Source organism: Colossoma macropomum, unplaced genomic scaffold (genome assembly GCF_904425465.1).
Source record: "Colossoma macropomum unplaced genomic scaffold, Colossoma_macropomum, whole genome shotgun sequence".
Taxonomy (NCBI): Eukaryota; Metazoa; Chordata; class Actinopteri; order Characiformes; family Serrasalmidae; genus Colossoma; species Colossoma macropomum.
In genome coordinates, this window is record NW_023494804.1 from 13137226 (window position 1) to 13161242 (window position 24017).

At 38.1% G+C, this 24017-nt stretch overlaps 2 protein-coding genes across 3 annotated transcripts; one reads left to right on the plus strand and one right to left on the minus strand.

Moving 5' to 3' along the window:
* Positions 1–384: 384 nt before the first annotated feature.
* Positions 385–5562, minus strand: tmed2 (transmembrane p24 trafficking protein 2). 2 transcript variants are annotated; one of them, XM_036595101.1, is made up of 5 exons: positions 5219–5562; positions 4406–4598; positions 3554–3574; positions 2516–2623; positions 385–1341 (listed from the first exon to the last, which is right to left on the minus strand). In XM_036595101.1, exons 1-5 carry the CDS (start codon positions 5396–5398, stop codon positions 1217–1219), a joined length of 627 nt encoding a protein of 208 aa, XP_036450994.1. In that variant the 5' UTR covers positions 5399–5562; the 3' UTR covers positions 385–1216. The 2 variants fall into 2 exon arrangements, with proteins under 2 accessions (XP_036450994.1, XP_036450995.1); XM_036595102.1 differs by lacking the exon at positions 3554–3574 and having other exon boundaries at positions 5219–5555.
* Positions 5563–6932: 1370 nt separating this feature from the next.
* On the plus strand, positions 6933–20013 carry ptpn11a (protein tyrosine phosphatase non-receptor type 11a). The gene is made up of 16 exons (XM_036594799.1): positions 6933–7209; positions 8930–9052; positions 11138–11332; positions 11465–11657; positions 11785–11904; positions 12785–12898; positions 13015–13111; positions 13282–13361; positions 14325–14483; positions 14707–14838; positions 15222–15376; positions 17268–17335; positions 17434–17585; positions 18102–18214; positions 19470–19570; positions 19925–20013. The coding sequence occupies exons 1-15, from the start codon at positions 7196–7198 to the stop codon at positions 19537–19539; spliced, it is 1785 nt and encodes a 594-aa protein (XP_036450692.1). The 5' UTR covers positions 6933–7195; the 3' UTR covers positions 19540–19570; positions 19925–20013.
* The last annotated feature ends 4004 nt before the right edge of the window (positions 20014–24017 follow it).

Here is a 24017-nt window from a genome sequence, read left to right on the forward strand (position 1 = left end):
AATAAATAATTTTATATATATATTAAACATTAAATTCCCATTTAACAGCCACAAAACAAGGCATGGGCTAAGTTTATGTTAAAGTAATTTGAAAATAAGCTTGCCTGGACTCACTACAGTCATTAAGAATAAAGAATTACACCTCAAAGAGAAATGCAAAACTTTTTGTCTGTTTTAATTATTTATAAAGTGCTCTTCTTCATCCTAAATCCTTTGTCAAATCTTTTAATGGATTTCTGAAAAGACCTACAGATATTATCATTCTGAAATCTGTAGCTAGGTCTTTACAGAAAACAGTAAAACTGGAAAATAGCGATCCACAATTAACACTTATGACTTTCTCCATTATGTAAACAGACTCAACAGTAAAAAAAAAAATACAAAAACGTTTTAAAGAATGTGTTTTATTAAACCAGGTTCATATTTGACATATGAGCATTCTACTTTACATTTTCTACAGTTTTTACCATCAACTGTGCAGTAGTCTTTGCCAGATTTCTCTCTGTATAGCACATACACGCAAGAAGTCATGTCCATACAGACATAAAATAGTACAAAAGTACATAAATTACTCCCCAGTTCTATTTAACAAAAATGAACAAACTGACAAAATGGATATCCCAGCTACATGTCTGAAAATATACTGAAGCTGTTTTAATACATAAATGGAGGCTTGCTGAAAATGCTTTAGTTATGTGCCATGAAAGTTTGGGGATTGCACTCAAAAAGGAAAAAGCAAAAGAAACAGTGACCACAGACATTGCATTGATAGTCAACAGCCAGACCGTTCAATGCACACTTCATTTTTCATTTCAAATCAGTGACTGAACTATTTTTCACCTTCAAAATCATATGAAATTTACATCTTACATGATGTAAACCCTCTTTACATTCTCAGAATAACAGCCAATACAATATCTTTACTACGCAACTAATATTTTAATCGTGTTGATTCTGTCAGATAAACACAAAGTTATAAAATGTTTACATAGAAAGAATCAGGGCTTAAAAGAAATTAAAAGTGAACCCAAAAGATCTGTCTGAAAGGCCATCGCTTCCCAAACCAAATATATGGAAACATCTAGAGAAGTATAAAGACAAAGGTAGAAAATGCATGAGTGGAAATGAGGGCTCTTCTGTAGTGTGATGAGGCTGGATATCCAATCTTTAAAGTAGTAAATGGCTGGCTTGAAGGAGGAGCAAAAGGAAGCATATTTTACACGACTCTCCGTACTTCGAAAAATCTCTTCAGGTAGTAAATCTGTCCCAGGGTCATGGCAACAAGCACCAATGCTTCGAAGAAAGACCAGAGCACCACCCTGCTGTTAGTGTTGTCATTGACTAGAAGAGAGAGACAAGCAGAATGTAACTTGTACAGAAAACTTCAGTCTTCAATCTTTGCAAAGCCAAAAAACATTAAAAGTAATACATCCCATGCAGTTCTGTTGATATTTGCAGTATGAGTTTTGAGCTCACCAGTCAGATTTTCTAAGTAAAAAGAAGTTAACACATCCTCTACAGAGAACACACTTCTGCACATTTTAATGCAGGATTATTGTTTATTTGCTGGAAGGTCACATGGAGGGGAAAAAAAAAACATAAAATGTGACACTGTGCAAAGGTTTTGGCACATTTTATATTTTATGTTTTTTGTCCCATAATGTTAAACTCAGCAAATACATAGAAATTTTGCACTAAAATTTTTGTAGACAAGCACATTTTCACTTAAAGAGTCTTATTCTCACTTAGAAAATCAACCAAAACATGTAATTTGACCAGGGTTTTCAAACTTTTGCATGCATCTATAAACGTTATTACAAATAGAGTAATCTATCAATTGAGTAATCAAAGTTACAAAGAGGCCAAACTAAGGATACACCAAAATTTTGGCACCAAAAATGTTCAGCTAGAAATTATCAAAAATGACACTTTCAGAAGCAAAAAAAAAGCAATGAAAATTTTGACTAAACTGAGGTTAAACAGGAAAAAGGAAGACAAATTCTAACATTTTACAAAGAATTTAAATGGTAATGAAAATAATAAATATCCAATAAAAACACTAATTGTTCTCTTTGCTCTTCTGTGCTGGTCAGTGCAAACATATTTAAACAATTTGAGCAACAGCAGGTTTGGTTTTGGCCAAGATTTTTTTTTTTCAGTGCATCACTAGGCCAAATAATGAAAATGCACTTGACTGGACAATAACAAACCATGCATTGCATTTTAGAGACTTCAAAATACTTTACTGCAGAAACAAACAAGGATGCCTTTAAAATTATTAAAAACATTGCAAGTAAACAGGAGTGTTTATCAGAGCCTGCTTCTTACTGTAAGAGACCAGTAGTAGAATTTAACTGCCAACTAATCACTGCAGATTCCCTGAGAAAGTCAAATTTAATAACTTATTTTAAATCAAATGCCCATAATATGTGTGATACATGCAGTCTTTAAAACGGTACACAATGTGAGATTATAAGCATGTGCTTTTGTAAGTCAGTTAAGATAATAGTCTTACTCGCTCTGTGTATTCTTTCCCGGACCTCCATGTACTCCTGCTCGTGCTTCACAGCTGTCATTGCTACCGCCAATTCATTGATCATCTCTTCCAGCTTGTTCTGGTGAGCTGAAGGAGAAAGAATTCATTTAAGTAATTAGACAATACATGGAATATGCAAAGTGCAAGTAAAACTTATCAAAAAGGTAATGCATGAAAGTGGACCATGGTTTTATACCATCAACTAAGCTAATAGTTCAAAATCAGCTTTTGCAAATTTAAGTTATGCATGCAAGAGAGGCGTTAACAGTTCACCACCAATATAAGGTGCATTTGTTCACACTTGTGTTATTATTTTGCGTGGTATTAACAACATGCATAAAACTCTTGCCAGCCATCACGCTGAGCACACTGATCAGGTACATAATTCCAAACCTATAAGTGCTTTCTCTGCACTGTGCTGCTGTTAGATACTGTTTTTCTCAACGCAATGCAACAGGCAACACTGCTGTCATTAACAAATACAAACCGAACCATGGCACAATTTAAAAGTTAAAGGGGAATTACACTGATTTTTCTAACTTTCAGCATAATTCAATCATTGAGATATAGACAAAGTCATTCAGTGTGGTTGGATGCAAGATGGTGTACTGTAGAGAAAAACTTAATGACAAATTTTTTTACAGTGGTGATCTTGTAATGTTGATAACGGTACCATGATGATAACTCTCTACGGCTATTTTGCCTTACAAAATCTTGCTTCTCTCTGTCCAGCACATAATGTTTTTAATTACGTTTTAAGCCAAAACCTCAAAATAATCTTGAAACAATTTCTTACATCAGGTAGCGTATTTGTAACTATTGCACGTAATAGTTACGTTTTCAGAGGCACTTTGGACGTCTGGTTCCCACCACTACCACTGTGAGTTTATCAAGAATGAAGCCATTTCACATCAGATCACTTTAAAAGCCATGCAGAAATTTTGCAAAATCAGTGGAATTTCCCTTTAAGCTAATCTTTACATGTGTTAAAAGCTTCTTTATGCTGCCTGCTCCTACCATCCCAGCTGTCACCACCGCCTAAAAAGGGGAGGAAGTTACAGTTATGGCAAAGAAAATAAGGTTAACTAAACTTCATAATGAAAAATAAATATTATATTTCCTTGTGTGGTAATAATAATAACAATAATAATAATAATAATAATAACGATAACAAAAACAAAGAAGAAGCAGCACATTTCAATCACAAAGCGCTTTAATAACCCACCTACAATGGTTTTTTTTAAAAACCTTTATAAACAGCAATGTAAGGAGATGACATTTATATATGAAAACTACCTAACTAGTTGAAAGGGCCCAGACCATAGAAAACATCATTTTTCATATTTATATATAAAAAAAGTGTGATGTAGCATGTAAACATTGCTGAAGCTTCAAAATGTACAGATGACTGCTTAGCCCATATATAAACTAAGCTGCAAAAACAGCCCATTTTCAATTAATGTTTTTTGTGATGTCATACAACCACCTATTCAGCACACAACAGTTTAGCCTTACCCTTTCACACTGAAGTTATAAGGAGTGTTTCATACCAGATTGCTTTTTGAATGAGGCACAATACAAGGCAGCCAATCAGCTCTGTTGTATTTACATATATCAGTCTTAAAGGCATAGTATGAAGAACAGCCTGGAATAAAGGGAGTTTTGACACAAACCCACACAAATGTCATACACAACCTTGAAAAAAAAAAAACACTGAAATACAAGAAAAATGCATTAGCCCTTTAAATAAATAGAGTTCTGAATGAAAACTAGCCCAGCTCACTAACCCTATATTTTGACCATATGGAACAAGAGGATGAAACAGTGCACCCACGCCCTTTCACTTCAACTACAAAAGAACAAACTCACCTTCCGTCTCCATGTCTTGATCCTTAGGAGCTTCGCCGATGTCGATGGTAAACATCACGATTTTGGGGGTCATGGTGGACATCTTGTTGCTGAAGCAAAACTTATAGGTTCCATCCATATGGGCGGCAACAGAGTACTTGCCACTGGACTCACGGTCTCCTTTATAAATTTGCTTTCCATCTGGCCCTGTTATCTGCAAGAGATTTAAAATGAATTAGGCAGAATACCTTTATTAACAGACAGATGTAAAGACCAGCAGGTTGGCGGAATACTGCATGTCAGTCGGATACCCCACAAATATACTTGAGTATGCAAATGTTTTGTATGTCTGAAAAGTTAAAATCCGTCCCTATTCTATTTAGGTAGACGCAACAGAGTGAATGTAACTTCTATCCATCTCTGTTCTGTTTTGTGTAAACTGCTGTATCCGCTTTGCTACTCAGTAGTAGTTGCAAAATAAGCTGTTGACACATACACAATGTGAAATGAGGAAAAAGTATGAAAGGTAGAGAAACATCAGAAAGCACAGAAAATAACTGGTTGTTTTGACAAAGTGACATACAAAAGATTAGGATAAAATAATACAGCATCAGAACAGGAATGGCATCAGCACGTCTGCTAAAGCTATTATGATGTTTGTTTTAGTTTTATTTGGCTATATTTAACCAGTGAGCACCGCTGCTGTGGGGCCATAACTGAACGTCTTTTTATGTTTTAAACTAGCTGCTCCCGCTTTCCCACTTTCAGAGCTGGCAGGCGGCAGGTTAAGCCAGCTAGTCGACATTTTTTGCATGTGAAATTCAGAACCCTCACCTCCACGTCGATGTCCAGGAAGCCTCCCTCGGCCACCTCGAACATGAGGCCCATCTTGGTGCCCGAGTTCACGCGCTCGAAGAAGCACTCCTCGGCGTGCGCGTCTATGCTAACGAAGTAGCCGGACGCCGTGGCCACCATGACGGCGAGGAGAAGGACAATCTCCGAGCATGTAAACATCCTCCAAGCGCCGGCGTCACCACCACCATGAAGAGCGAACTGCGGAGGCGACGATTTTCGTCAAGGCTGGTTTAAGTTGAACGACGGGCTTTACTGCTAGTGCCACGTAAAAGCTTGTGACGGAAAGCGGGTAGGTACAAACATAGCGCTGATACGCGAATGCGAAAATACAACCTACCGCTTCAGAGATGCAGGTCAGTGGTGAAAGGTGAAAGGTAGTGATGAGCGTGACAGATAACCTACCGAGTTTATTTACTTTTCGATCTGCTACCGAGTAATACCAAGGCTAATATTCCGAAACCTATAGAGCCCTTAAGGTGAAATGGGGATTATTTTTAATAAGACATGGGGATTATTTTTAATAAGACGTGGCCACGAATTAATATATGATTTTGGGGTTTTTTTGTCTTTTCTTTTTTCCTCTGTTAATGTTTAACAAAGAAATTCAGGTTGATATGTGAATCTTTTATTTCCAAAACATAAAAGAAATTACTATATTAAGGCCACGAGTTGTGAGAGATTTAACTCGTGGCCTCAATATAGTAATTTGTGGCCTCAATATAGTAATGTGTGGCCTCGGTATGTTAATAAGGCCACTCCTTATTAAAAAAAAATAATAATGTCATCTTCGGGGTTAAAAACCAGTACTTTAAAAAGCATTTTGTGGATGTAAAAAGTGGGGGTCTTTGGTGAAAATCAGTAAATGTGAACATTAAACATTTTAATTTGAAATTCATAAAAACTCACTGTTGAGTGGAGTGAAATAACTCCATTTGATCATCCATTTTCAGGTATTCACTCCATCTCATGTTCTTTTTGAGAAGCAGAGGGAAAAGTAGTGCCGATAACACACATTTATTTGCTGCAATCATTCTCTCTCTGTCTTCTTTCAAAGACACATTCAGTTTCATAAAAAAATCAGTATTCAGTTATCGCTTAAAGAAAACACATCATAATTATAATCTTATAATCTAATAATAATCATCTTATTTAATTACATGAAACTAAGTCAATGTTACTTGTTGCCCCCCACTTGTGTATATAACTTTTTTTATCTGACATTTTCTTTACCATGTCTTATGATAGAGTCAATGGAGTGAAAGTGCATGCTGAGAAGGGAGCTTACATAATTGTCAGAAGGAAAAAAAGACTGTACAAGAAGGAAGAATTGGGAACTGTTTTTCTGGCAAAGCAATACATGGAAGAATTAGACCAATAGTACAGAACATAAATAAATCTCAGTAAGTATCGCCAAAAATTACAATGTTAAAACAGGAATCCAACCAATATTTCTGCTTCTGCTGTAAAAATGCATTTTATTGCGCCGTTCTCTCTTTCAACGTTCTCAAATGCCCCATTTGGCGTTCTAAGTTTTCTTGCTTGTGTTCCAATTCGTTCGTTATTGTACATATAGTTCCCTAGTGGGTTCATTATTTCATGACCTTTTTAGTGCACTATCTAGAGAGTAGGGAGCCGTTTGGGATCGAGCCCTACATATGCACCACTAGAGGACGCAGCTGCTTCGCGCAGGTCGGCCTCGCTGCCTTGTCGCATGTTTGGTGACGTTCTCCAACTGACTCGAAAGGTCTCCGATGCGAGGCCTAGCGAATTTTGTATTTCTCCGGCCAATTTTGAGCAAATGTCCACATACCTAAACCCGTTTTGAGCGGGTTGTTTTCTTTATGAGGGATTTTGTCGGACGAAAGAAGGGCTTCACCTACTCAGCGCGGTCTCCTCGCCATCGAGTGAATTAACTCGAAGCGCGTATCTGGAGTGGAGGAAACGAGGGTTGGAAAGATGACATCTCGGAGGTGAGGGCTGTGGAGATGAAAAACAAACGATATGCGGGGATGTTGTCTGCTCAAAGAGAGACTAATGTCATCATTATTTGGACTGGAGTAGTTGTCTATCTGGGCACGGCTTTTAAATACAGCTTACTAGCGAAACAGCCCCCTGACTCGGAAAGTTTGAATCGGTGGTGAAAAAGCACAGGGGGGTGTTTCAAACTTGGTTTGCTAGCGAGCCTTAGTAGTGCATTGTGCTATGGCTAGCTAGCTAACGATTTTAGCCGAGCCAATAAGACAGTCCGCGTTGGTTTGCTATCTGTCCGGCTGGCTAAAATAACCTCATGAATCAAAAACATTTTATCCAGCAAGACATTCAGACAGCATAACGCGTAGCTAGATAATCTACGGATTTTATTGTCAACTTCAGCGCCTGTGATCGCGGACACGTCACAGACTTCGGGTGCAAATGTAGTATCTGTGAAAGCTGTGTAAGCTTGAAAGCTTCGTTTAGCTTTTTCATGCCTTTTTAAAACTGTTGTGGCAAGATGAAGTGTTAACCTAGACAGATTCGAGACGTCCTGTTAGTAGCTACTGAACAAGTACACACCCAATGAACTGAAGCTTTGGTTTTGTTTTCATTTCCATCTTACCGATTTTCTCCGCTCGGCAAACTAGCAGCGTTTGCCGGATAAAGCAACCAAATAAACCTGACAGGTTGTGTTGATCAGGAATTTGCATTTGTCGCTTCTGATCACCACTGATTTTCGTTTTGTGTTCGCTCGCCTGTGGTTCCAGCTGCATTTTGTATTTCTTATTATACAGACTTTATTCTTGTTATTCGATTAAAGAATGACTCAAGTATGGCTAAAAGTAACTGCCACAAAAAAACCTAAAACTCTTCAAGTAGTCTACTTAGTTCCCTGTAGAATTGCAGTGGAACGTCTTAGTACATTCAGCATCTAGCAGTACTGGAAGTTCAGGAAGTGAAATTTGTTAGGTGTTGTTCTTCGGTGTTTGTCCTACTTTGGGTCTAAAATAAAATGATAAAGCTTGGATGTCAGAAGAGAGCAGCAGCAGCACTCAAAAAAGATATTAGGAGCTAGAAACTTACTGGCACAAATTTCTTTACAGTTGTGGTGAAGGGAGCCAGGGGTTGTGATGTCTACTGTAGCTATTTTATTTACTTTTTAAATTTACCTACACGTGTCTTCTGAATTTTTATGTAATGTTAATAATGGGAAATCTGGTAATATAGTTTTCTATGGGTATTACTTTTGAATATGTATTTGAATGTAACTTTCCCCCATGAATAGAGGATACATTTAAACCAAAACCTTATCTTAAAACATCTGTAAAATAATGTCTCAGGCATAAAGCAGCATATTCGTTAACATTTCATGTAGTAACTTTCTGCAAGGTAGCTTTAAGGCTTTAAACTCTTTAAACGTCTGGTTTCTATCACCACTCCTGTGAACAGTTCTGTTCTCTAGAATGGAACATTTTAAGAAACCACTCTTTAATTACTTTTTAATAAAAGAAAAATGTTGGAATTCCCCTTTAAGTACAGGGAGGTGAGTAAATGAAACCAGTCACTCTGCTCTAAGACTGAAAACCCACTTACCTGTTGGATAGGTAACTTCCAAGCATATTTATTTATTTACACTAATAGTGACTAATGTAATGTTGAAGACTTTGCTTGTATGTCTTGTCATAATAAAAGGCCACTGTGAAATTCTGTTATTAGGTGGTTCCACCCCAATATCACTGGTGTGGAGGCTGAGAACCTTCTGCTAACCCGTGGAGTGGACGGGAGCTTCCTGGCCCGTCCCAGCAAGAGCAACCCCGGCGACTTTACCCTATCTGTCAGGTGGGTGACCACTTCGAACATGTGCTGATGGAGAGACAACAGGCAGCACTGCGGTTGTGTTGATTTCAAGTAGAGAGCGCATTTGTTAGGATACGGTTGAAGAGAGAACGAAAAAGCTGTGTTTATGTCAAAAGCCACAAAAAGGAAGGGGCTATTCAAATGAACTTTATACCCCCTTACTTGATGTTCTGGCACGTCTTTCCAACAGACCATACGCCACTTCCATACCTGTTGCTGTACTGTAGATTTGTGTATATTTGAAACAGGTGGACAACCTTTTGAGGATTCATTGAAAATGCTAAACCCAACTCTTAGAATGTGTGTTGAACACACAGATGTGGGCAAACATTAGAATTACATATAAAAGGGTGGTACTGTTTGTTTGGCATTTAATAAGAAGTAAAACCTAGAGGTCAAATGAGTGGACTTGGCATGTAACAGCTAATGACAGTTTTGCAATTGCTGGAAAAATAATTAATTGATACCATGTTATCATTTGTCCCACTTGCTGTGTGTTATTTAGGCTTGCAGTAATTTCATATAAATGTACCTGCATGATCACCATTTACACTGTCAAACTTTGGCATACTTGTTCCACTTCGAATTCTACTTCCCTTTTTACCCCTATTTCTGCATACACCAGTCATTAATGCATCCACCCAACATTTTGTTCCTTCATACTTCATACGAAAGAAAATCCTAGTTCCTTTATTGTTAAGAGCGGTGGTTATAATGGTAGTCACACACTTTTGTCAGTAGTTTAAGCATGTTTAAGTAGAGTTTCACAATCTGTAGGGAAGATTCATTTCAAGTGTTGTTTTATTGCCTCAGTAGCAGTGGTCATCAGCCTGTCTCCTGGGGATCTACTTTCATATGACAATATTTATAGTTGCTGTGATAAATTATGTCACGTTACATTACATTACCGTATGGAATTCCACCTGTGTTTCCCTGAAATGTCTGCATAGTTAAATGATGTAAGCAAATACATTCAGAATGGTTTGATATGAAATGTTCCGTTCTAAAGAAGTTTTCAGAGTCAGAATTGTTCACATGGTGGTGATAGGAACCAGATGTTTGAAGAATTTAACACTTCTAAAAGTTGCCTCACAGAAAGTTATTATGTGACATGGTATATAAAACAATGTCTCAGACATCAGACACTGTGTTTGTCAGGGTAAATAATCTTCAATGAAAATTTATTTCCACATTACACATAAAAACTCGGAACACGCATTTGGGGTCGCTTTGGGTAGGAAATAAATGGCTATATTTGTGAAATGAAGACGCCTAGTTCCTATTACCACTGTAAAATAAATAAATAAAATAAAATAGGAGCTGGTACATTTCTCTACAGTGAACCATTCGTGATACATTTTGTGTCATAAAAATGTCTCGAAGTATTGCAGCGTTATTATTTTTGCCATATCGTTTCTTCTAACAGTATTTCATTTTTCTGAATTGTAACGCACAATGCACCAGCAAAACACTTGTTTAAAAACAGTGATTTGATGAACTTGATTTCTTAAAGGCAGTGCCTTAAGAATTTTAACTTCACTTTTCGTAACTGGCTGTCTCTCTAAACGCACTATAACTAGTTCAGAATGTGGCAGCCTGTGTGTTTAGTTTTTGTGGCATATTACTCCAGTCTTGTTCAGTTTGCACTGAATTTCTGTTAAGTTTCGCATTGACTACAAGATCTTAATACGTTGAAAGCTCTTATAGGTATAGCTCTGGTATGTCTTGCTGATCTGCTGAAGCATTCTAGCCCATCCAGACCACTTTTCTCAGCTGAGGCAAGTTTACTGCAAACTCCACTTACTTGTTATATAGCTTCTAAACTGTGGAAGTTGAGCATTCGCGAGACTATTGGGAATACAAGATAGATCTGTTTTTAAATTCAGGAATTATTTTAGGCTTGTGTGTACTTAGACTAGCTTCTTGTTTTTAATATGTCCTGTTAAGTGTTAGTGCCTTTGGTAAAATTTTATGTAGATGGTGGAAAAATTAAATGGATGAAATACACTTAATTTTGAGAGATTATGCATGTAGTCTGGCTAAAATTTTGAAGCTGTCCCTATTTAGGCGAAATGGGGCGGTCACCCATATTAAGATCCAGAACACAGGGGACTACTATGACCTGTATGGAGGGGAGAAGTTTGCTACGTTGGCTGAACTGGTGCAGTACTACATGGAACACCACGGCCAGCTGAAAGAGAAGAATGGAGACGTGATTGAGCTCAAATACCCTCTCAACTGTGCCGACCCCACTTCAGAGAGGTGACTCTCCAACTAAATCCACCTCAGTCATTGTGTCTCTGTTCCCTGGTCGGGGACAGTCGGTAACCATGTTTTATAACTGCTTTTATGGTGTCTGACAGAAATCGTCCTGACATTGTCTCGTTCTCCAAGGTGGTTTCACGGACACCTTTCGGGTCGGGAGGCGGAGAAGCTACTGACGGAGAAAGGGAAGAATGGCAGCTTCCTGGTGAGAGAAAGCCAAAGTCATCCTGGGGATTTTGTGTTGTCCGTACGAACGGGCGATGACAAGACAGACAGCAGTGACAGCAAACCCAAAGTGACCCACGTCATGATCCGCTGCCAGGTACTTGGAGAAGGGGCCAAGAGCATCTTTACTCATTTTGGGTTGTTTTACTGTCTTATTTGGACTGAAGAAAGTCCAGTACATCTGCATGGTTCTCACTTTTGTATTTCGTATTTTTGTTCTTCAGCATGATATGAAGTATGATGTTGGTGGTGGAGAAAAGTTTGACTCCCTGACAGACCTGGTGGAACACTACAAGAAGAACCCCATGGTGGAAACACTGGGCACAGTGCTTCAGCTGAAACAGGTCTGCTATTATTCTGATTATTTGTCTAAATTACGTTATGTGCGGAGGTGATTATTATCAGGACCTCCTAATTAGACTACAGTTTTTTATGGTCAGTAAATATACCTATTTCTAGTACCTCACACTTATTTTTGCTTTAAGCCACACCCACGTCTGGTTGTAATTTAAAATAAGGTATTGAGGAAAAAAATAGTGTTCAGAAATCAGTATCAAAGCTGGTATCAAATTGATGCCCAGCACCAGTTTAGACCCTTGTTTTAATACAGTCTCACTGTTAATGAAACAAAAATTATCTTTCTTCATATGTAGTCACACTGGACCATAAGTACCAAAAATATTTATAGATTTTGTATTTGCAAAACCCAGAAGAAGCGTCCCATGGCCATATTGTTGACATTCTGTCAGCAGAACGTGTATAAGCAGTCAGTGCTGGCTATAGCTTCCAAATCAAGATATCAAGAAAAAATCAATTTGAACAGAGATGTTGATTCTTATCTAATCAATAAGTTACCTTAGTTCCTGGTTATTATCCTGATTAACATGCCCAGACATCTATAAGTACTTATAGTAAATATTGCATCAGCATTCACATCCTTGTATGAATGCACACACTGTAAGCACAATTTGGAAGCTTTGTGCCAGGTGTTCACATTTAAGGTTACATACTCAGTGGAGAGAAAATTAGAGGGGGGAATATGAACTTGTTTTGTGTGTCAGGGCAGCCAAGTATTTGTAAAATTTAGCAGATCTACTATATTGAAAGGTTTCCTAACAATTTTGAAAAACGTTTTCAGAAAATTCACTTGTTCGTTTTTAAGAAATTCTATATTATAAACTGTATAATAATAAACTGTGTATTATTTATTGCTTATATTAAAAGCCACTGAACACCACACGCATTAACGCAGCTGAGATCGAGAGTAGAGTGCGAGAGCTCAGCAAGCTGGCCGAAGCCACCGATAAGGTCAAGCAGGGCTTCTGGGAAGAGTTTGAGGTGAGAACCACGAACCTGATCAGTTGTCTGCACTTAATGTGGTTTCATACATTGGTATTATGTTGCTGTACACTTTTTGAGCATTGCTAGATCTCTCTTTCTCTGACTTCCCACAGACACTTCAACAACAGGAATGCAAGTTGCTCTACAGCCGCAAGGAGGGTCAACGTCCTGAAAACAAAAACAAGAACAGATACAAAAACATTCTACCCTGTGTGTATACATAGTTTCTTCTTTTTTGCTACTTTATTGCTGTTGTCTTAAACAAGAATGTGGAGCAGGGAGGATTAAAGTATATTGGGAGGTGGGCAGAGCCTCATGTTCCTCAGGGGCATGTGGGAAATGAAATGGCTGACATTACTTTCTCTGCATCTTCTCCTCAGTTGACCATACGCGAGTGGTTCTCAACGATGGTGACATGAATGAGCCAGGCTCTGACTACATAAACGCCAACATCATCATGGTAGTAAATTTATTATGGTAAACATTGATATAGTCGGAAATCTGCGTATATAGTTATTTTATAACTGATCACAATACTACTTTAAAGCCCCACTGCATGATCTGCAAAATTTCCACTTTCACAAAGTCACTGCTAATGAAATATACGCACAATATTAAACTATTAAAGTTGATCATATTTTTATTGTGATCGCGGTCAGTTTCCATGATGAACCCATCGTTAAAAGCTGCGATGATGGATCAAATTACATTATGTTCTGTTCTTAACTACTAACCTGTAAAAACGCTTTAAATGGTATGACTACTCTCTTCTCCAGTGTTGTGTGTACAAAGTATGAAGCAGTCATGTCACAACACGCTTGCATCACCATATGTGTTAGTAGTTCCAATGCAGCTGCCAGTAGAATCAATATTGACCCAGTAATAATACTGGTGTCACTATCTGTGCATCTCTAGTTTGCTGTCTAAATGGATCTTTCTACTGGATTGGTTCAAAGTCAGAGTTGAAAACAGATTTTGGACTCTGAACTGACTTGGACTTTAGACTAAAATCCTTTTGCTTTGAGTGACCTTATACCTTCATTACATCTGTTGTATTATAATTAATAATTGAACATTCCATTTTGTCATTACCAGTATTATAATACTGCCTCTGAAACTGAAACAAACAGGCTGTGTATTTCTAAGGGATAAAGAGGTTTGAAAATGGTAATGTAAAAATGAATTTTAAGTATTGTTGGTATATAAAACCACACATATCTTGTAAATGGACCTCAGGGGAAAAATAAAATAGAAAAAAAAATGTCGGATATGGGCCTTTAAAGCTTAAATATCACATCAATATTCATATCAAACAAAGGTTCGATATCTGTATCAATATCGGAAAAGAGAAAGCGTTATCACGCCATCTCTGTTCAGTACATAGTGTGAATTGCTCATTGGATATTTGTCTGCTATTCTACAGCCGGAGTTGGAGTCAAAATGCAACAATGCCAGATTAAAGAAAAGCTACATCGCCACCCAAGGCTGCCTGCAGAACACAATAAGTGACTTCTGGAGGATGGTGTTTCAGGAAAACTCCCGAGTCATTGTTATGACAACTAAGGAGGTGGAAAGGGGCAAGGTAAGGTCTTTTCCCTGTGAAGGCCACCAAAAGGTTATCTGTTTTGTTTACAGGTGTGGTTTATTTATTAATTTATTTATTTTTGGAAATACAGGGTCACCTCAGACATCTTTTTTTGGCACCCCGTTTGTTTATTCTGTATTTCTGTATTCTTTATGTGGCATCAGTAACACAAGGATAAGCTGAAAAGGGGAAACTAATCTCAGTGTATCTTTTTCTATAGAGTAAGTGTGTAAAGTACTGGCCAGATGTGTCAGCGCTAAAGGAATATGGGGCCATGCGTGTACGCAACGTAAAGGAAACGTCAGCCCATGATTACATCCTCCGAGAACTGAAGCTTTCAAAGGTTGGACAGGTAAAGGAGTCCAGTAAAAAAGGGATTTATAAAAAAGGCTGCCCTTTCTGGGCCGACTGAATTGCTCTACTTTCAGTTTCTCATATTGAAAATAGGACAATATATCAGTTCAACAAAGCAATGAAACATGCTTTATGTGTTACCGAGTATTAACCTAGTGGTCCCCACCTATACATAACAAAATAAAAACTCACGTTGCCACTAATGTTGTGTGTTTGGTTTTTGTTTAATCCTTTTGAGCACACTCATGAGGTTTCCTCACTTCTGTATGTAAGGAATTTCACAGCATATGTTCTAGTAAGGTAATGTAGTTTCTATATGCAGTTACCCAGTCTCGTCGATTGAGTTGCTGTTCTGTAACATTGTTATCTTTTGTTGTTTAGGGCAATACAGAGCGCACTGTGTGGCAGTACCATTTTCGTGCCTGGCCTGACCATGGCGTACCCACAGACCCTGGTGGTGTCCTGGATTTCCTGGAGGAGGTCAAGCTGAAGCAGGAGGGCATTCTAGAGGCCGGCCCAATTGTGGTGCACTGCAGGTAAGATACAGGGAACATGTTTGTACCATTCTTTTTTTAGGGCTGTTGTGGTTATTTTCGATGCCTTTTGAGTCAAGTCTTTTCTTAAAGAGAAGAATTTATTGTACTTTGTTCTGTTATTGTAGTATTCTGCAGTGCAGCATTATATTTCTCAGCCTCAGAATTCAGAATAATTTCACTTTTATGTTTTTGTTCCTCAGGCTCTCCCTACAAATCCTAGCATGCATTATGCAAATACATCAATGTAACTTTAACATTGGTCATTAAACAAACAAGAATAGTGATTATAGTTTTATTCAGCACAAAATAAATGTCAGAGGCAAGATTTTTTTTTCCAAACTTTTCAGCCAAAGAAAAGAAGCCCAACTAAAGTAAGTTATTTAGATAGCTAGGTAGAGACCTTGCTACCTTTAGCTTTTAACTTGTTGTCTTCCTCACCTGACAGGTCATTTCTGTCATTCAAGTAATTCATTCTCTCCATTGTAATGATTATTTGAAAATAGTTACCGCTTGGCTACTTGGCTTGGGAATGCGATATGACCTACGGGTGATCCACCATTGTGGCAGGGTTTGTCAGTCTTGGTTGGTTCTGATTAGGTGAATGAATCCTTGTTTCCTACCTGCTCTCCTTGATTTTGGCTGAACTGAAGCCCATGGAATACATTTACATAGCTGATTATCACGTGGATCTACAAAGATCTGTGCAGCTCAAGTTAAACAGTACATAGGAAGCATTGCAGTGAGAGTACTGGTGAACATCAAACTCAAGCTCTTTTGTAAGTATTTGTATAAATTTAATAAAATAAAATCTTCATGGGATTTATCACTTTTGGTATCAGTTAACTAATTTTCCAGCAAAAAAGTGAAGTTATGTTGTAAGTGGGCTAGTAATGTTACCTGAAGTATAAGGCAGTTAGCCTCTGTCCATTTCTCTTAAAGACTTTAGATTAAATGCCCCATTCTTTGTGAACTTTAAATTATGTGTGATCTAATATGAACTTTTGTGGGGTTTAATATATTACAGTGTAATAGTAATGTTATTTGTTTGCTGACTTACTAAATAAGCAGTATATGCTAGCTGTATTTGCTAAAAGGCTACAGTGGAGTATACTAGCTGAGTGAAATATGCAAAAAAACAAAACAGAACAGTGAAATGTGATGAAAGAATGACTGACATGTAGCAGTGAATAACTGTAATATGCCAGTAACTGAGTTAAGTCAAAGATCTTATGACTCCTCTGGTTAAATCTGCAGTGGCTAAGTAAAATATGCCAGTAACTGTGTTAAATAGGCCAGTGGCTCAGTGGAATAACCATTTGTAAACTGTACATGGACTTCAAATGACTTAAATACACCAGCTAGGAAAGCACCTGTGAATGAAAGAGGTGGTAACGGTTGCATATCCAGATCATTATTCCATATTTTGGGAATTTGGATCCACACCATCACTAAGGCTAATTTTACCCATCCTTCACCGTAGCTTAGCATCCCTCTGGAGTTGGTAAAGATACACTTCCCTTTAATTCAGTTCACTTTTAAGCATTTTTATTGTATGTAATCAAAGGACAAACCCTGCCAACATGGTGGAACAATCCCATACGTAGCGTGACATAAGAAATTTAATTTCATAGCGGTAACATTAGCTGCCTTTCTTCTGCATTCTGTCGCTAGTAAGGGAAACATTTCAAACAGCCTGCCCCCCAAGATACACAAGAAGGGGATTTCCTTTGTGTCAAACTGTAAAATCTTACTCTAGAGGCAACTATGGCACTATTGTAGCATGCAAATAAGCATGTTTACAACAGATGTAGCAATAGTAAAATGTTTTATTTTGGCCAGAGTGGCTTTGATTGAGCTTTAATTATTAATATTCATTTTGTCTTTTCATCAGTGCTGGGATTGGACGAACAGGAACGTTTATTGTGATTGACATCTTAATAGACATCATCAGAGAAAAAGGTAACACTCTAATACAACTCAAGCCACATCGTGGGTGATAAACAAAAAAACATGGTTATATTCTATAGTTGATAACATTGTTTTTTCTATGCATCCAGGAGTGGACTGTGATATTGATGTCCCAAAGACTATCCAGATGGTGCGTTCACAGCGCTCAGGGATGGTGCAGACAGAGGCACAATACCGCTTCATCTACATGGCAGTACAGCATTACATAGAGACTCTGCAGCGCCGCATAGAGGAAGAGCAGGTACATATGTGTGTGTGTATATATACACAGTAGGGCGGCACAGTATATTGTTTGTTAGACAAGATGAAAATATTGTCCGTCTTGACCAATTACCAGTTCCAGATTCATTTGTGTTGTGTTTTTCATGAATGAAGGTTTTCATGTAATCCAGGGTTCTTGAACTCCGGTTCAGCACAGTTTGGTGGTTATTTTGCTCAAATGTTCCCGATTCAACTCATCTGTTAATTGCCAGGTGAAATGCGTCATTTGTGCAGGACACTGGCCCTCCAGGACCGGAATTGAAGAACCCTGATGTAATCCATCATAAGTAAATTATTTTGGTCAAAATATTGCAAAATGTTTTGCAATCGCAATGTGCAGCTATGGAATTGCAATACTAATGCATTGCATATCATACATCCTTTATTTACATCTGTGTGTGGAAAAAGCTGTTGCAAGCACTAATATATTTTAGTTTTAGGTTGTCATGTGTAACTTGTGTGTGCTGTTTCTCATTTCTATGACTTCTCCTTTCAGAAAAGTAAAATCAAGGGACGTGAGTATACAAACATCAAGTACTCCCTGTCAGATCTGACCGGAGGTGACCAGAGCCCCCTGCCTCCCTGCACTCCTACGCCAACCTGTGCTGAGTGAGTAGCCTTATGTTCTTCTTTTTGTTTGTACTGAAACACTGAGCTGCACTGTGGGCAGTTAAGTTTTCATACTCAGTTGGAGATGGATACACTTTCGATGAGAACTAAACAGCAACCTAACCACTAGGGATGGGCATTTCAAATTTGATATTCAAATTTATAAGGCATTATTCAAAAAATATTTTAAAAATATCTCCTCTCCAACCATCAAAAACAAACAGAAATATTCCACGTGGGACCTGAGGCTACAGGCTTCCACACTCTGGACACACTGGGCAGACGCCATTTAGTATCAAACGTCTTTAAATCTAAAGTCTCAAAGGAGAACAGTCACATTTTAGATTGTTAGATGGTGCTGCATCATGCCAGTGGTTTAATAATAAATGTGTATTTGCCATCAGTGGAAAAACTCTACCAGTGATGTTTTTGTACGTGTTAAAAATCTCCCAAGTTTCACGGCAGCGGCATGACTCTACCATTCAATCACACAGAAGTAGTTTATCCACTTCCACTGACCTGCGTTAGGTGAGGGGGTGGGGACATCCGGCATAACAGCTGTCCAAATAAACTCTGGGAGATGTAGGAATCGAGCTTTATAGGTTCTTAAATAAAAACACTCAATAATTTTAGAAATATTCTACAGAAATCATGATTTCATTTATTTGTTCTGAATATTTATGTAGGGTGCTGAAAAAAGCCATTTGAAAGTGTGACTGGTACCCTTTTTAAGATGATTGTGACATGCTCTCCATGGCCTTCTGGTGAAATACAGAGTTCAGACTTGGGGTTCTTAAATATGAGAATGTATAACATTAGAGTGAAGCTAAATAGTTTATAAAAAATTCGAATTTACTTTTTGATTTGTTAAACTTTCATGACTACTTGATTTATTGCTACTAACCACCAATGGATTTGATGTTCATGTTTGATTTGCAGAAAAGTATATGGTAAGAATAATAGAATAATAATCAAACAAAAAATCCATCTTGCTTTGTGGTTCTGGACCAAAGCTTTGAGCTCCGAGTAGCCATTGTGGTTCGAACTAATGTAGTATATGTTATAATGAAATTTCATGCACGCAGTTAGTGCTGACTGCATTGATTTTGTGAAGAATATTAAAGCACACATAGTTTCTGTTACACATATGGATTTCATTTACAGAGTGGAATTTTCTGAACCATATCATTTCACTTATGAGATGATTGGGCGTGTTCTTCATATGGTTACTCTTCGTGTGTTTGTGTGTGTATAGTATGCGGGAGGACAGCTCTAGAGTGTATGAGAATGTGGGTCTGATGCAGCAGCAGAAGAGTCACAGATGAGGCTCAGAATCCAGCACTGTCCAGCTCACAGGTAACGTTCTTCATTATACACCACATCGCATCAACAGTGAGAGCTGAGCCATTCTCAAAGGGAACATGCTGCAGTGTTTCCCCTAGATTGCTTTCAGGCTGTGTGGTAGACCGTTTGAAGCTACCAGAGTTGTCATGCAAACACAGTATTTGTAAAACACTGTTTGATTATTAAGGCTTGAAGAATGCTATGGGAAGTTGGTTGTAGTAGGTTTAATGTCTGCAAACATCCAGTAGGGGGAGCTCTCACTGGTTTTACTGGCCAATAAAATGGCAAAGATGAAACACCATGCTTGACTTTTACATGTCGATGCTGATTACTTTCCAGTCTAAACACTGTTTTATATTTCAACAGGAACCATTTTTTGTTTTCGCCAGCCGCACCTGAATGCCTGAAATGTGATCATTGCTACATGGAAAGATGAAAAAAAAATCAGAAAACATTAAAAAAAGGAGTAAAAAAGAAAATGGAGACCAGTCTGTGAGGGCTCAAAAGACGCGTGGATGGAGTTAACTTCATTTCTCCTCCCTGCAACGTAGCCTTTTTAACCCCCATGCTAAGAAACCACTGTGAACATCATGAAGCCTTATTCCTGAGAACGGAGAAGAGAGAGAGAGCCCCTGCGAAACAAACTGCTACGGCTCCGGAATTCTCCGCAATCAATTCAGGCTACAATTAGCAAAGTGTAGAGCGGAAAAAAAGCTGTTGTTGTCTTGTTCTCCTTTTTCATGTGTATTTTTTGTTTTATTTTTCCTTTTTTTGCTTCTGTTTTGTTTCTTTTACCAAAGGAAGATTATATTATAATTATTGTGAGAAGCAGTATGTATGATTTTTCTCCAAGGAAAAGAAAGGCCCGTGCCAAACACCCAGCCTCACTTAGTCATCCATGTCTGCCTTTTTTTTTCGAAATGATATGGGAACAGGGCATAAGGGACAGAGTTTAAAAGGATGTATTCATCTCGGAAGCAGTGTGTTTTGCATTGAGTAGCCCAGACCTGTTACCGAATAAAGTGTTCGCTGCCTGTTCTCAGAAGAAGACACTTGAGCCACCTTCACGACTCAGACCGAGGATGCCTTTCAGTTCCCGACGTGATCAGTATGAACAAGTGCGCTCTGTTATCGAGGGTGCAGCTGTCTGCCTGCTCTAGTTTGCCCTTCAGTCCAAGCGTGCTCATGTTGGGATTCCTATTGATGGTGCATTCAGAGAAGACAATCTCTGTTTGCCTTTTGTCCTTTGTGAGAAGATGAGAAATGTCCTGACTGAAGGAATCCTGGGACTTTTATCAAGGGAAGGCCTTTTAATATATATATATACACCTGTTCCCATCCTGATTGTGTCAAAGTTACTGAAGCATTACTGTGCGCATAACACACCACCTAGCAGGCCTCGCTGTTACCGCTTGGCCGCTGTGACTTTTTACGGTTTGTTGTTTTCTTTTTTTAACAATACGCTGTTGCCTTTTTAAAAAAAAACAAATAAATAAACACAAAAAAGGATCGCCTATTACGTATGTAAAAGCACCATGTGAACTTAATTTCTGAACCCCTGTTGGACGAAAAGTGACTGCACATTAACATGTCGAAATGAGTGTCGGTTCTTAGAGCTTCGAAGTGCTGTTGGGTTTTCTACGATGGAAAAATCTTGACTTTTGATTGGGGCGTTTATATACGCAGTCATCTGCCTATAATATGTCCTCTTTCTTTTTTGTTTTTTTTGGTTTTTTTTTACACTAGTTTCACTGGCAGGTTCTGAATACCTGTTACTGTCTTTACTTGTTTCACTAAACCAAACTTTTGTCTTTTTTGTTTTTTTCCTCTATGGATTTAAGTGCTTGACATTGTTAACAGTATTTTTAAATGAAATTCCCACTTTTTGTTATTTAATGTGTTTTTCACATGCTCTTGGACATTTATTCCCAGCCTCATCATTTCAAATGTGTAATGCATTTCCCCACTTTCTGCTTGCCCTATACACATTTGACAGGTTCAGACCGTGTATTCATAGCCTTATGAATGTAATTCTGCCCCTTGAATTATATTCATAGTGTTGGAAATTGGCCTTTTCTCTTAATACATTCATATGGCCTTCGAGGATGTCTAAGAAGCTAAGTGTTCTTCAATTCTGTTTTCTTACAGGTGAGGGTCGCCCGTTAGGTCGGGGGTCGCATCCAGTGTACTGTAGTGTGTCCATTTATTGTACTGTAGTGTGTATGAGTGCGAGTTTGTCTTACTTGTGGAGTGGTTGTGTTCTCTGTATGTGTGTGTGATAGGGTTGTATGTACGTCTTGAGAATACTGCTGATAAGCTGTCAGCTTCTTGATGCCTGCTCTTTTTTTTTAGGTAGCCATACACACTTTGGTCATTCACATAAATTCACCCAGATACATGTCTTCGACCAGCCTCGCTTTTTTTCTCACTTCTTTTTCCGTATGTCCAAATCCAGTACTCTTCAGAATCACTACCATCACATCTGAGACTTGCAGCCCCAAGCGAACTAATGTGAATTTTGTCATCCTGAAGAGAATACGTGGAATATGAACTCAATGCAAACAAACTATATTTTTGAACTTGTATATTGTACATGAATATCTTGTAGAGGAGAATGTACTTACTAAACATATCTAATTGCCAATAAGATATACTGTATGTTTAACCCAGCAACTTTCTCATGGCAGAATGTGAGCGTTGCCGAAAAGCTAATAAGGGTTTATTGTGTTGTTCGGCTATCAATGCAATTAACCATTTATCAATTTGTCAGTAACAATAAACAACAAGCTCACGTCTTTATTGTCGTCTTATTTTTCCTTTATGATGGAGATCCAGTGAGTTTGACCACATACAGTACTGTGCAAAAGTCAGAAACCACCCCTTTGGTTATTTCCAGTCAAAATAACTTTTAGGTTCAAGCTTTTTATTTCACATGAGATGTTTCTGAGGAGATTAGTTATAAGAAAATCTGATATAATTTTCTGCATAAGGAAGGTGAAGGTCAATCAGTGAAAAATACAGTAGTTTCCAAAACTGGAGCTCCAAAAATGATTTAAAGATATCCCTGCAGTTTTTTAAAAACTGAAATGGCTCCTGAAAGAATGGAAGCTGTAATGAAGGCAAAGATTTTGATTTTATATTTAAGTGTTGAGGTTCTAGTTTTCTGTTAAATATAGGTTTTCTGCTTTGTTCCTGAGGCAGAAAAGTAACTAACTATAAATTTATTTAACTTAAAACCTTTTAAATTATTATTGAAAATCAATAAATGAAAGGTGATCTCTGACTTTTGCATTTCGCACTGTACTTCCCTTCGGTTAGACGGCAGTGTTGAAATATTTTTCCAGATTGTTATGAGTGGATAGTACTTCATCTGAAAATAGTGTGAAAGGTTTTGTGGACAATGGGTAATGTATTACATAGTGTATGATCTAAATATTAGTGATCCTTCAGATCGTGCTCCATGTGTGTTGGCTCACGTTTATGAAGGCGTATCACAGTGCACCTAAAACCTTTTAAAGTAGTTTGTGATTTCTCCAGGAGAGCAGGACAATGAAAATCAAATGACTCACATATTGTCCACTTACATCCCAAATAGATGCATAATGTTCTGTAACTAGGCTTGAATTTTTGCTTTGTTTTGATTGACAGTGTGAATTAAGGCTTTTTTATGTACTGTGATGTACTTCTAAGTGAAGCATAGTAGTAAGGAGGATATCTCAGCTAGCTGAGAATTTTATTATCCCCATTCACTGGTGGATGGTGATCAAAAATTAGCAGGTGTTTTAGAGGCAGACAAAAAGGTTAAAGCTACATTTAGATGGAAGCTTACAGGAAAACGAGTTTTATCTTTTAAATGACATGATGAATCATGACTAGGGACGTAAACTACACTATATGGACAACAGTATTGGGACATACCTCTGTAATCATCGAACTCATTTTCATTAAGTCCTATTGCCACAGGTGTATAAAATCAAGCACCTAGCCATGCATTTGTGAAAGAATGGGTCGTTCTAAAGAGCTCACTGGATTTAAGTGTGCTGCTGTAAAAGGATGGCACCTTTGTAACAAGTCAGTTTGTGAAATTTTTTCCCTCCTAGATATTTCACAAACAACTATGAGTGGTATTGAAAAATGGAAGCGTTTAGGAACCACAGCAATTTAGCAAGTGACAGACCATGTAAAGTTACAGAGCAGGGTCACTGAGTGCTGGCGGGCATAGTGCACAAATTTCGCCAACGCTCTAGGAGCTTCATGGCATGGGTTTCCATGGCCAAGCAGCTGCATGCAAGCCTTACATCACAAAGCACAATGCCAAGCATCGGATGGAGCGGTGTAAAGCAGGCCGCCACTGGACTCTGGAGCAGTGAAAACGTATTTTGTGTAGTGACAGATCACGCGTCTCTATCTGGCAGTCTGATAAACGAGTCTGGGTTTGGCGAAAACCAGGAGAACGTTA

Excerpts from the sequence above, each read along its gene's own strand:
- ptpn11a (XM_036594799.1), top strand. Across the intron at positions 13,362-14,324 it reads TAAACGCCAACATCATCATG|CCGGAGTTGGAGTCAAAATG; the intron begins GTAGTAAATTTA and ends GCTATTCTACAG. Across the intron at positions 14,484-14,706 it reads AGGAGGTGGAAAGGGGCAAG|AGTAAGTGTGTAAAGTACTG; the intron begins GTAAGGTCTTTT and ends CTTTTTCTATAG.
- tmed2 (XM_036595101.1), bottom strand. The coding sequence starts at position 5,398 with ATGTTTACATGCTCGGAGATTGTCCTTCTCCTCGCCGTCATGGTGGCC. Across the intron at positions 2,624-3,553 it reads CGGTGGTGACAGCTGGGATG|CTCACCAGAACAAGCTGGAA; the intron begins GTAGGAGCAGGC and ends TTTCTCCTTCAG. Across the intron at positions 1,342-2,515 it reads GGAAAGAATACACAGAGCGA|TCAATGACAACACTAACAGC; the intron begins GTAAGACTATTA and ends TCTCTCTTCTAG.